Here is a 15,000-nt window from a genome sequence, read left to right as displayed (position 1 = left end):
ATATATATTATGTGTGTGTTGTGTGTGTGTGTGTGTGTTATTATCATTATTATAATCATTATTATTATTATTATTATTATTATTATTATTATTATTATTATTATTATTATTATCATTATTATTATTATTATTATTATTATTATTATCATTATTATTATTATTATTATTATTATTTTCTTTTATTATTATTATTTTTAATATCATCATCATTATTGTTCTTATTATTATGATCATTACTATCATTATCATTATCATTATTATTGTTATTAATACTAGTAGTACTAGTAGTAGTAGTACTAGTACTATCATCATTATCATTATTATTATTATCATCATCATCATCATCATCATCATCATCATCATCATCATCATCATCATCATCATCATCATCATCATCATCATCATCATCATCATCGATATTTCTTTTTTTACAATTATTAATACTTTTATTATTACTATCAATATGCTCTTAAAATTACCATTCTATTATCATATTTTCTTGTTATTTCAATTATTATTAAGATAATTATTGTTATTATTCTTTGTTTTTATTATATTATTATTATTATTATTATTATTATTATTATTATTGTTATTATTTTTATTATTATTTATTTTTTACTGTTATTTTTATTCATTATTTTATTATTATTATTATTATTATTATTATTGTTATTATTATTACTATTATTATTGTTATTATTATTATTATCATTATTATTATTATTATCCTTATTATCATAATAATAATAATGATTATTATTATTATTATTATTATTATTATCATTATCGTTATTATTATCTTGTTAATATATTATTATTATTGTCATTATTATTTTTGTATTATTATTGTTTTTTGTGTGTTATTATTATTATTATTATTATTATCATTATTATTATTATTATCATTATTTCTATTATCATTATGATTATTATCATTATTATTATTATTATTATTGTTTTTATTATTGTTACTGTTGTTAGTAGTATTTTTGTTATTATTTTTTATTATAATTATTATTGTTGTTGTTGTTTTTTTTCTGATTATTATCATTATTATTACTATCAGTATTACTATTTTATTACTATTATTTTTATTATCATTATCATTTGATTATTATCATTAATATCATTATCATTATTATTATCATTGTTATTTTTTTTTCTATTATTATTACTATTATTACTATTATTATTATCATTATTGTCATCACCATTATGATTATTATTATTATTGTCATACTGACTATTATTATCATCATTATTATTACATTATTTTTTTTATTTGATATTATTATTTTTCTTTTTTTTTGTTAATATTAATCCCACCATTTTTATCATTACCATTATTAGTATTAATATTTTCAGTTTCATTGCGATTAATATCATCATTCTTTTTATAATCTTAATTATCTTATTCATCATCGTCATTAGCACCATCTTTTCTAATCAATGGTATTTTTATCATTAGTTCACTATGGTTATAGTTATCACCGAAATCTACTACTAATTATAGTCCTCGTTATAACAATCAGTAGCTGCATTATCATTTTTTTTAATTGGAAATTGTCACCCACTTGCTTAGAGTTAGCCTTGCTGGTATGTGATTTGTCAATATAAACATTGTTATTATTACTATAACTATTGTCGTCAAACTTATCATTATCAAAATAACCACTTTTAATTGTTGAGTTTGTTATAATCATAATCATTAATATCTTTGTTATCTTCATTGAAAGTACTGGCATAGCTAATTGGATTGCTAATAGTACTTTTATCCTAAATTTATCTTAGTAGACTATCTTCCACTGTCATATTTACCACATATAATTAATCATAATTACAATTATCAAAATGATTCACTTTATCATAATATCATAGTCCTTTAAAATTTAAAGTTTAAAACAATATAATATAATAAGAAACATGAATTCAAAGGATCATACATTTTCAACATGCGCTGTCGTTATTTCTAGTTAATACAATTATATATACAATGATCACCTGAATAAATGATTCTTTATTGGTAAGTTCGTTCTAATTTGTTATATAAAGTGTCACCATAGAAGATAAAGAGTTCTTTTTGATTCTTGTGACTCTGGTTGAAAGGTCCTTGGGATAAAACGAGACTGTCATTTGTTCGGTTCATGGTTTCCTTGATAGACTTTGTTTCGTTTCTTTTCTCCTATCTCCTCTCCTCTCTCTTCTCTCTCTCTTCTCTTTTCTCTCTCTCTCTCTCTCTCTTTCTTCCTCATCTTCTCGTTCTCTCTCTCTCCTCTCTCCGTTCTTCTCTCTCCTCACATCTCTTCCTCTCTCGTCTCATACTTCTCTCAGTCATCTACTCAATTTCTGCTTTTTCTCTTTTCTCTTCTCTCTCCTCTTTATACTTTACACACACACGAGTCACACGTACACACCACACAGTAACATGTACACACCACAGGTACACACACACAGACTGGAACCCTTTTTTAAATACGCAGATCTAATTTCCTGAATTACCTCTAGACACCTAACTTTCTATACATATTCTTCAATAAACAAATAAAATTTAGTTCAACAATGAACATATATACATGTTTCTCGTCCTCTTTAACCCTTAGAAAACACACATTCTGATTCTTATTAAATATTCCTGATAAAAAGACAAAAAAAAAACAAAAGAAATACTGAGAGTGCTTTTGCATATCATTTCCTGAATACAAGAGTGCAAGTAACAAAATACTGAAGCAGTGAGCAAAAAATTTTCGGAGTTTAAGGAAGACTGTGTTTATCTGTTAATTCTTGGCACCTATTTTGATTGATTTCAATTTTATTTCGTAATTTACGGTGTGAAAACAGTAAGACCTCTTTATATGTTTTTAAGTCTGGAGTGTGTGGCGTGGTGCGTGTTGGGTGGTGTGTGTGTGTGTGTGGTGTTGTTGAGTCGGGTGTGTGTGTGTGGTGGTTGTGTTGCATATACATGTATATGCATATACATGTTGTTGTGTATAATAACATAATGTATAATATATATATAATAGTATACGATACTCTATATAGGAATGATATGTATATTAGACATATAATATGAATAACTATATTATAGTATCATATATACACGCTCAGTATATACCTAGTAAAAGTTATATATTTATATTATATATATTATATATATATATATATATATATATATATATATATATTATATATATATATATATATATATGCATATACATATGTGTGTGTGTGTGTGTGTGTGTGTGTGTGTGTGTGTGTGTGTGTGTGTGTGTGTGGTGTGTGTGTGTGTGTGTGTGTGTGTGTGTGTGTGTGTGTGCGTGTGTGTTGTAAAAATCTAAATAAAAGTTATTGATTGTTCAGGGCATCTAAACTTTCACTCACCTCTCTTCCAAAAATAGGTTCACAATGAAAGTTGAAAATAAAATCACCGTATATATAAAGAAGTGCTACTGTTGACTTTAAGCCAATACTTCGATTTTTCGTCGACTACGAAATTTACCTTTGCCTTTTTTTTTCTTTAGATATAAAGATATTTTTTTTCATTATTCATATAAGCGTTTCAGGTGTAAACGGTTGCAGGTGTTTCGGTCATCAGCAAACGATCTTCGACCTTCTGACGTAGGCACCGAAGGCTGAGAACCCCACAGCTTCATCCATCCACATCGGTGATAGGAAATAGTCACTCAAAAGCTACAGAGTTGGCGACTTTCTACAAGCAATTGTCTGCAATTCTTGGGAAATATTTACTTCCTCCAACATTATCGTTTCCCCCAAAATATAACCATATGTGTATATATATGTATATATATATAAATAACTAATGAAATGTATTTTTTTTTTTATCTAACTGCCCTTAAATATACCGGGTATTAGGAAAAAGGTTTTGTGTAAAGATAAAACACATGATTGCTTATAGATGTGATAAAGAGTGAATGACCGAGAGAGAAAAAAAGAGAAGAGAAGGGAAAGAGAGATAGAGGAGGGAAAAAGGACATAGAGAGAAAAAAAAAAAAAACAGAGAGACCCACAGACAAGGCGGGAAATATAAAAGTGGGGGAAAAATAGAGAAATATTGAAAAAACAAGAACAAAAGAAGAATCAGAATGACATTTGTCAGCATTTACCGAAATAGAAGTTACAGCAAAGGACTTAAAAAAGACTTAATTAGAGCAAAATAATTAATTGGAGTCAGAACAGGATTGGATTGTCAGAGTAAAAGCGTTTCTCCTGACTGAAAAATTTAACATAAATCTCAGTGGAGTGAGAAACAAAATACTGACATTGTTTTTTTTCTATTATGGGTAAGTGGTTACAAATGACATTGATATAGAAGAAAAGAAATATATTCTAGGTTTTGAAATATTCAAAATTGTCTAACGCTAACTTCATTATGTACATAATTATACGTTTGTATTGTATTTGAGCCGAAGATACACACCATAAGTATTAAAACCATGCGCTCCCACAAACGGATTAACCCTCCTTCATTGCAAAGGATTTTTATTTTTCTGTTTTTCATTTCGGGTCAAAAATTCCAACACGTCTCCACCGATTGAACAAATGTTAAGACTCCTTGTCGGTAATCAAGTGCACGCAATACGTCTTAGAAATACGTAAAAATTGACTTCTTAAACACTAAACATTAGTTCCTAGATCCATACTATTTAACATACACAGGGCTTAAAAAGTTGTCAAGAAGCGCAAGCCGAGTGACGTCACGGGGGGAAAAAATGGCGGGAAACACGAGAAAAAAAAAATGGCGGGAAACACGAGAAAAAGAAAATGGCGGAAAACGCGAAGCACAATCCTGATTGGCAGAAGAATTTTCACACACACAAAAGAAAACATAGAGAGAGAGAAAAAAAAGAATATTAATGATTTCACAATGAACTGTTAAAAGACTTAACGTATATAGAGTATTAACACTATCAACACGTCCATAAAGACAAGATTTTTTTTTCTTTCTAAGTGTCTGATAAAACAAACAAACAAAAACGGCATTCGAGAATCATTTCCGTCTTCGGGACTTTACTTCAGTGCGACTTTATGTATCCAAGAAGAAATGATAAAGACATTATTATTCTATGTGTATCTCCATCATATTTGAAGTGTATTTCATTAAATGTTGAACTGACGAGTTTAAAATCAAAATTATTACTACAGTATCACACAATAATCTCTTTGCACTTTTAACACTGTATGATCAAATTTAGGGAAAACTAATGTATATATGCATATTTATCTTTGATTTTTGTCTTCGCTTCTATCTTCAATATCGTTTAATATTATTTCTTCAACCTGAACGGTTATTTCTTTATCTTGCTTTCATTATAGTCACGTAAAAAATAATATAACCCATTATTTTTGCCAAATTTCATAACTCCTTTTTCAAATATCAAATATCCCATCTTAAATTTTCATAAAAAGATCGATATTTGCGAACTGCATGACCTATGACCTTCACATACATCCCACCACGTAACCTGTATGCTTACAAGGTCTTTAAAAAATATCACTGCCTAGTTTATGGCAAGAAAAAAGAAGCGATTTTTTCTAATTCTTCATTTTCAGATTCTGACAGAAGATCATGACATTTTGAAGCATTTTATCATTTAGATCCAAAGACCTGTCAGCTGATCCGGTCATAAGTAACACTGCGTGATCTGCCTGACAATTGCATGACCTCTAAAAATATCCACGCCTTGCCTTGTGTAACCTGCCTCTCGCCTAAACTCCCGAGTCCAGAAGTGAGATTTGCTCTGCTCGCCAAGTAACTTCTAGAATTCGAAAGAAAACTGCTCGACCTACACTAAGTCAAATCTACTATAATTGTAGTAAAGACTGGAAAGAAATGCTTGAAATGAAGACTAAATATTACACGTAAATTCGTCTTTAGTCTCGCACGATAGACATCTTTGTTTTTAAATAAGCAAACAACAAAAAGCAAAACCATGGAAACTTTCTCACAGTTGACGAGTTTTCACATTATTAACGATGTAAAATGCCGAATAGACATGTAGATGAAGAAGACAGGAAGAAAAAAAACATATTTACATGTAACGCACGCACACAAACATAACACAAACACTCCCACACTTGCACATACACAGACTCCCTCCACGAACACACAGACGCACACACAGATTAAAAGGAAGTATGTCTGTAGGATAATGTCCTTGGCGGTCCTTTACAGCGTCGAACTAGCAGTTCCGATCTCAGAGTACATTTGGTCGATAGGACTCCTCGTGTCGTAGAGGGAAGGAGCCTGGAATATGATGCCGCACGTCCCAACCACGCACGCAATGGTGAACACCCACAGGAAGAGTCTATCGAGCACCATAGCCACATACTTCCAGTCTTGAATCACCTGTGTCGGAGAAAACGGGAATATTAGTGACAGAAAATGGGAAATAGGCTTGCTTTCTTGTACTTTTTTTTTGGCTTTCTTTTTTTCTTTTTCTTTTTTATAATAAATGAGACGCGTGGAAGAAAACGCAGATGTTGTGGTCGTTGGATGTTGTGGAACATAAGCGATAACTGCAACGAAAGATTAATCAAATTAAAAGAAATTAAGAATCGGTTAGACGGAATTTACCGTTTTGCTTTCCTTTAAAGAGGAAGAATTGAGGATACAGAACAAATAAACACGTTTAGGAGAAGAGGAAAGTGGTAACAAGAGAGAACCAGAGAATTACAAAGCGAAGGCGCCAATAAAAAAAAAAACAAAAAAAAAAAACAAAGAGTAACTAATAATAAGGAAAAAAATCATGCGTACACAACACGCAAGTTAATATAAATTTAATAACAAGCAAGATAAACAATTCAAAATCTTTTCAAATCAATGCATTACACTTCTAATCATAAAAAAATGCCAAAAAGAAAAGGTACTGGGAAAATTACATGAACTTATGTGTAAAAAGCACAATGGAACTGAACAAAAAATGACTGAAAACAACCATCGCATTTTCTTAACAGCATTAGTCATTTAGCTACATCAATACACTCCAGTATTTAAGTAAAAAATAAATTGCATGTAGAAAACACCAATGTGACTTTTTTCTCTTCCATATTTAGAGCAAAAAAACTTTAATCACATCTTTTTAACTATTAATATGTATAACTTGACATCAAATCTTGGTAAGGAAAACAGCATCAAGAGATTGAAGAAAGGGTAGGCCTGAACAGGTCATATGAAGACGTTTAACTCAAGGCTAATGCAATAAAACAAACACATGCTCAAGTGGTCTAGACGGTTTCCCACAATCTAAGTAAGCGAATACCTATGTAGGGAAATACAAAGATGAGTAACAACCAAAAAGGTAAATGAATGGATAAGAAATGGAGATCCAATCATGTTTATTATGATAGAATAACTCTTGATAAAGAGATTTTTAAGGTGGATACTGTAACGAGATCATATATTTTAAACCTTGTTTCTAATTTATCATACTTATAGGGGAGTTTGTTTTAAAATAGATATAAGAAGCTTCAAAACAATATATAGAATATCCTACAGGGTGGCAGATCAGAGATGGGCAAAACCCTACAGGATATGGATAATAGATTATCCTACAGGCTACATAAGGTTCAAAATTGTTGATCATGTTACGACCTTTGCCCTTCGTACGACAAGGAAAAGTATTCCAAAAAGGAAAAAGATGGGGGACATTTCATTGCCGTTTCCGAAGGCCAAAAGTCTTGTATTTTCTCTCTCTTTCTACGTATTGAAATGACACAGATTATTCACCAGTCATCATAAGTATGACATTCAAAGCCGAGCCAAGCGAGTCACGAGCTCCAGTTTCTCGTCTGTCTGTTCTTACATCAACAGATAGTAGAAATGATACAGATAGATAGTTATATTTCTCTGACATACGTCTTCCAGGTATAGCAGTGGTCTTGAACACAGTCTAAGGGTCAAAAGAAATCGCTATCCAAGTCTTGTGATGTGCAGTGTATGTGTGGAGTGAACAACATTCAACATTCTCAAAAGGACGCAAAGACGACGAATACAGAGTGTCAAAAAAAGGTTGTAAATACTTACTCAGCGTCACCTACCCTTTTTTCTTTCTCTCTCTCTCTCCCTTTTTTCTCGCCGCCCTTGCCCTACACGCACCGGCCTACCTTTACCCCCTACCTCAGGCGGCTCGGTAGTCAGGTAGCCAAATGCAGGTCGTCTTTGGTCTGTGTTGTAGGCCGACTCACTGTGCTAAGGCCAGGTCGGTGTATGGTTGATGGCCAGTCCGTACACAGAGGGATTTTTTCTTTGTTTTCTCTATGTGTTTTTAAGGATGATGGACTTCCACAGTGATATGGCCAGGACACCGCTTTTGTTGGCCGGTTTATATCATGTTGGCCTGCCTTTAGTTAGACTGCTTTCTAGCTTGCACAGTCTGCTACAAACACCCTGTTGTGTTATGGCCACACCACTGTGTTTAGATCATCCAGTGTTGTTATCACCATCTACACAGTAAAATGACCGCATTTTTAAGGTCATTTAACTGTGATATGGCCAACATACTACACTATAGCCTTAGCACTGCGATCTGGCAAATTCCTTGTATTATGGGCAGAACATCGTGATATGGCCAGCATTTTGTGGCCATCGCACTACAAAGTGCTTTCGTGGCCACTTCACTGTACTGCCGCCATGCCACACTGTTATTGCCACTTACGTGTGTTATGGCCGGGTGTTACAACAGCCTGGCCTGAACCTGCCATGCATGGAGACTCTTTAGCATATGAGGTCACGAATCTCCAATAATGAATTTTTACTTCAGTTTGAATACATGGTCATGTTTGACAACAGACATATTTACCCCTTTATCTATCATTTCAACACAGATATAAACATAGATTTATTTTACCCCATCTTAAATCGCATCAGCACCATAGCAACAAAAGACCATTTCTCCTTAATCTTGTCATATCAACACTGAAATAGCAACAATCCCGCTTCCACATTGCAGACACGTGATTGAAAGCTCTCCCTTGCATCATCGGAAATGACGTCACTCACAGGCTAAAGCAACATGGCAGGAATGGTGTTTAAGGGACAGTTTTTTAGTCATTTAGTCACTGAGGTAATTAATTAGTCCGCGGATAACGTGGTTTATCATATAAATCTATTTAATTATTGGGGGATAATTTACCTACTTACTTATGATTGTATAAGTTTATGAGTAATTCTTGATCAGTTTATATAGTATATTTACACGAGATGAGGAAACATATATTTGTATATGTATATATATATATATATATATATATATATATATATATATATATATATATATATTATAATATATATATATGTATAATATATATATTCATATATATACATATATATATATATTATATATATATATATATATATATATAATAAAATATATATATATATATTATATATATGTTGTGTGTGTGTGTGTGTGTGTGTACACGCACGCACATACGCGCGCGCGCGCGCACACACACACACACACACACACACACACACACACACACACAACACACACACACACACAACACACACACACACACACACACACACACACACACACACACACACACACACATATATATGTACACATATATATTATATATATATATATATATATATATATATATATATATATATATATATATATATATATATATATATATATATATATACATATATATATATATAGATCTTACGCTTTGAAGATATTCTGTAAAATAAGTAAAAGGTCAAGATCATATGCTTTATTCTTCCTTATTGATGATGATAATGATATAATAATAATAATAATAATATATACATATATATATATATATATATATATATATATATATATATATATATATATATATATATTAAGAAGAAACAAATCAGTAATGGCACTTCAAGGTATACATAAGAAACAATTTTCAATTACAATGAGTCATCGGCTCTGTAACGAAAACAAAAACGAAAGAAAAATATAAAAACAATAAAAGACACACAAACAAGAAAGCATTGCTTCACATTTCACTCTTCGTCTTTCGTCTAATGATTCGATAAGACAATTACAAATTATTTTCTTTCAATTTAGATACAATAAAAAAACCGCTAAATTCACTTCCCTACATTTTCCGATATTCCACATCGATATAAGTTACTTCGATATCTGGTAATTTATAAGATAGGATAAGTTCCCTATAATAGCCTTTCATTTTCAGGTATATACTACTTTTGACTTTCACAGGTGTGGGTAACACCTGCGTGAGTCATAGAGCCATTCGCCTTTCTCACCATGTGGCTACTGAATTAAATTGGTTTTCTGGTTTGCGTCTCTCTCTCTCTCTCTCTCTCTCTCTCTCTCTCTCTCTCTCTCTCTCTCTCTCTCTCTCTCTCTGGTTTTTGTTTTAGCAGAATGCTATCGACAGCAATGGTAACCTACAAGCTGTATATACTTGTAAATTGTACATGTAATTAGAAGTTCAATGTATTTACTTTCTTTTTTTTTATTAATTCACCGAGAATTCTCATTTACTGAAGTCGCAGAGAAACTGAATAATTATGTAAAGGTGTACTGCGTCATGGAAAAAATAATATCCCATCTCATTTAAACAAACGAATCATACTTCCCGGATAATACTTCAACAGAACGTGTGATGCTACGAACCTACGTAATGTAACAGAAAAGGCTACCACGTTCCTACTCCTGTGTTTGTGTTCCCATTATTTTAGTACGTACATTGGAAGCATAATTTGTTTCATATTCGCACAACACACTTTCTATTGCTAATTCGCACAACGGAAAACAATAAATCCCGCAACCGAACCACCGATTTCATTTCCAACTCGCACAACAGAACAACAAGTCACGTAAAAGAACCATATATTCCTGGAGAACGGAACCACACACAGTCAGCCACAGAACCGAATCACACTTGAATCATGCTTCGAAACCGCAGTCGAACCAATGAGCGAAGTCACCAAACCACAATATTCTCACCAGTCTCATCTCAAAAGAACCCAAAAACACAAAAAAAATAAATAAAACAAAAAAAAAAAATCAACACAGCCAATCCCCCTCGGAAGAATTTAATTAGAGAAAATGAAAAAGAAAAGATAAAAAGTAAATAAAATTAGTGTCCGAATCCGAAGCAATGCTACTTAATCTCGCCGCGAATTCATCTCCTCGACACCATTCATCAGAGATCCTTTACAGAGCGCGGACATTAATTCCCTCCCAGGATTCAAAAATAAGAGTATTTATGTACCCGACGCCCGCTAATGCCCGCCTGACATGCACAGAGGGGGTAGGGAGGAGGGGCACGGGGGTAGGAGGGAAGGGGGGAGGTCCTGGAGGGTTCGGAGCCTTTGAAGTCTCCCGGGCAAAGGAGTCGATCTTCATAAATTTGAAGTAAATGGTTTTCGGTGTCAATAAATTGGCGTTTCAACTCCTTGTAACGGTCCTCGAGGAGCGGCACGCAATTTATTTTGCAAACGAGGCTTTCCTCCCTGTTTTCTTGGTTCCCTCCGATATCTCCTTCTTTCGTGAGGAATTCGGGAAGCGCGCGGAGCGGATTCAGAGGCTGATTGGCGGTTTGTCCGGACGAGTGGAGTCTCCGAAGAAATGGTCTAAATCTATATGTATATGTGTACACGTGTGTGTGTGTGTGTATATATATATATATATATATATATATATATATATATATATATATATATATATATGTATATACATATATATACGCATATATATATATACATATATATATATATATATATATATATATATATATATATATACAAACTCACACACACTTTATATATATATATATATATATATATATATATATATATACATACGCACACACACATCTAGATAGTTTTATGTATGCATATATACATATGTGTGTGTGTGTGTGTGTGTGTGTAGAGGTGGCTTTGCAATCGTAAGGTCGACTCAGCCGTGAGTGCGTACTGGTAAGTTGACATCCGCATCACTCCGCGGCTTAATACGCATGGTTTTTCTACAGACATATTCTCTACGTCCACTTAGATATGAACTATGTTTGGCTTTGATATGTGTGCAAGAGTTTGTTTTATGTTTTGTGTTTACACACACGCGCGCGCGCGCGCGCACACAGATATCTTACAAAATGATGTACCAACCACTTGAGAACTTCCTTCCTTCGTAATCAAGTTATGAAAGCCATTACACAAAGCTTTAATTTACATTGCCAAACAGCCTCATTCATTGTTGAGAAAAAAAATGACATACGGGCCTAAAGAAGCTAACTTGAGCAGAATGATTAACAATTAGCGAAAAAAGGGGCAACAGCTTCATGTTTGTGGGGAATTTTTTTTTTAACAGTTGCTGCAGCGTTTGCTTTAGTTCCGACACCGTCTTGTGGTCTTCGCTGTGATCTCGACAGCCTCCTAAGCAAGGATTAGCGGCCTAAATCTAGACATGCAAATTGTCTGTTGCAGCAAACAAGGGGATGGAGATTTACTAATCGCTAGTTTTCCCCTGTGATTTTTTTTGGGGGGGATGTTAATGTCTTTACGTCTTCTGACTGATATCATATTGGTGTGAGCGTGTGTGTGTGTGTGTGTGTGTGTGTGTGTGTGTGTGTGTGTGTGTGTGTGTGTGTGTGTGTGTGTGTGTGTGTGTGTGTGTGTGTGTGTGTGTGTGTGTGTGTGTGTGTGTGTGTGTGTGTGTGTGTGTGTGTGTGTGTGTTTCCATTAGTACGAACCTCCCTCTCTCTCTCTCTCTCTCTCTCTCTCTCTCTCTCTCTCTCTCTCTCTCTCTCTCTCTCTCTCTCTCTCTCTCTCTCTCTCTCTCTCAATACCTCAGGTACTAAGACGGCTCTCCTCAGTCGAGAAGATAGCACCAAAGAGCAAACAAATAAGTCTGTCCTCCCACATAGAAAATGGAAAATAGAAAACGGGAATGTCTCCACTCGCTAAGATATGGAGCTTTTGATCAAGCGTTGTGTCAATAGAGCTTCGCTATAGCCTCTTTTCGACAATCGCTAGAGCTTCTGTGAGACGGACAAACCATTCACTTAGAAAAAGGTTCTGAAAGGTCATTAAATTGTTGCATTTCTCTCCTGTTCTCTCTTCTTCATATTCTTTTTTTTCTACCTTTCTTCTCATTTACTCTTATTTTTCTTGTTGGTATTTTTCCTCTTTTCATCTTCCTCAGATCTCACAAGAAGTACATAATTGGCCAAGATAACAGAATAAAGCTTGAAAAAAAGAAAAAAGAAGAAAAACAGAAGAGGAAACATATGTTCAGAGAGAAAATAAAAAGCAAGAGAAAAAGATTATCCAGTTAATACTGTACGTACTGCGGGAGGTTAGTAAAGGAAAGCGAAGGCGTAAATAACAAATAAATATGATGAACAGACAGCAGGTAAAATCAGAGGACAAAAAGGAGAAATGGAGAGACTGAAGAGATAGGGAGATGGAGAAACCTATCCCTTTTTCCAAATTTTTCATCAAACCGCATAAACAAACGCACGCACGCACTCACAGCGAGGCAAAAGGGTATACATATTCTCTCAGTCAAACGAACGCGCGTACATGCAAACAGACAGATACGTATCGGTGAGTATAAGTGAGTCTAATAAAAATCCCCTAATGTCCACAGCAAAACAAGAGAAGAAAAGGAAATAGTAATAATGATAAAAAAAAATAAGTAAATATGATGCAAACGATTCGCTCTCTATGTGTTGAGAAAAAAAAAAAAAAGTTTCTGCTCAGTCGATCTCTCAATCTGCCCACCCCCTCCCCCTCACCCCTCCCCCTCCACCTCGTCTCCTTCCGCATCGAGACGCGACACCAAAGGCTATTTTTAAAAGTCCTCTCCGCCTTCTTTTCCTGCGCCAATTTTAGCCTCTCGACCATCACGCACTCTCAACCCCCCCCCCCCTTCTCTTCCCCCCCCCCCGATTGCAAATTTCATTCTCGGGTGACGCGAGGTGAGTCCGAGGTCAAGGATTGAGAGAGTTCATGTTCCAGCGAGTGAAAGCTGACGAGATTCACAATGTCTTGGCGGACCTGAGTTCTTTTGGGGGACGCGTCGGAGACTTGCTGGCTACGCGGCCCATGGATGCGTGTTTTTTTTTTTTTTTTTTTTTTTTTTTTTGTAACATTAGTCTGTTTCTCTCTTTCTCTTTCTCAGTCTTTCTTCTATCTCTTTCTCTTTCTCAGTCTTTCTTCTATCTCTTTCTCTTTCTCAGTCTTTCTTCTATCTCTTTTCCTTCTACCTCTGTCTTTCTCTTTCTCTCACTCTCTTTCTCTCGTTCAATCTTTATGTCTCTCTCTCTCCTCTCTCTCTCTCTCTCTCTCTTCTCTCTCTCTCTCTCTCTCTCTCTCTCTCTCTCCTCTCTCTCTCTCTCTCTCTCTCTCTCTCTCTCTCTCTCTCTTCCCACCCATTATTTGCCAGCAGACCGGAAACGAAATTGAAAGGGAAGGGGTAAGGGTTGGAGGAAGAGGGGGGGGAGGGGGGAGATGGGTGGAAAGGATAAGTAGGTTAAGGACGAGGAGGAGAAAGGATGAAAAGAGGAAGAGGAAGAGGAAGAGGAAGAGGAAGAGGAAGAGGGTTCCCTACTTAAAACTTTGTGGATTTTCTCACGTGATCTGTCATACATATTATGTTTTCCAACTTCTTGAAACTTTTTTCTTTTTTCGTTCCTCTTTTTATGGAACCTTTCTTTTTTATTAACTTTTTTGTGTGTGTCGTTTCAGGGGGTAGATATATAGTCTATCCCTCGTGCTATTTATTTCTTTATATCCTCTTTCTCCATTTTTATTCAGCCATCATTCACTTCCGTTCTACCTCCTTCAAAATCTATTTCTTAAGAAAAAAGGAAAAATTTTCTTCTTTATTAACTTTTTATAGGGGAAGAATATCAGTCACTTTTAGACCATCCGTCATCTCCTTATCTCTTTTTCTTCTGTTGTGACCCTTCTACCTCCTTCGTATTTTGTCTCCAGTTTTCTCCTTCTCTATTTTTTTT

At 34.0% G+C, this 15,000-nt stretch overlaps 1 protein-coding gene across 1 annotated transcript in view; it reads right to left on the bottom strand.

Annotated features, from left to right (window-relative positions):
* Positions 1 to 4,284: 4,284 nt before the first annotated feature.
* LOC119572485 (acetylcholine receptor subunit beta-like 2) overlaps positions 4,285 to 15,000 on the bottom strand; it is a 100,238-nt gene continuing 89,522 nt past the window's right edge. The window contains exon 8 of the mRNA XM_037919594.1: positions 4,285 to 6,367. Within this exon, the coding sequence (XP_037775522.1) occupies positions 6,188 to 6,367 (180 nt within the window). The 3' untranslated portion in view covers positions 4,285 to 6,187. The remainder of the gene's footprint in view (positions 6,368 to 15,000) is intronic.

The sequence above is a fragment of the Penaeus monodon genome, chromosome 4, assembly GCF_015228065.2.
Source record: "Penaeus monodon isolate SGIC_2016 chromosome 4, NSTDA_Pmon_1, whole genome shotgun sequence".
NCBI classification, from domain to species: domain Eukaryota; kingdom Metazoa; phylum Arthropoda; class Malacostraca; order Decapoda; family Penaeidae; genus Penaeus; species Penaeus monodon.
This window is presented reverse-complemented; position numbering and strand designations above follow the sequence as displayed.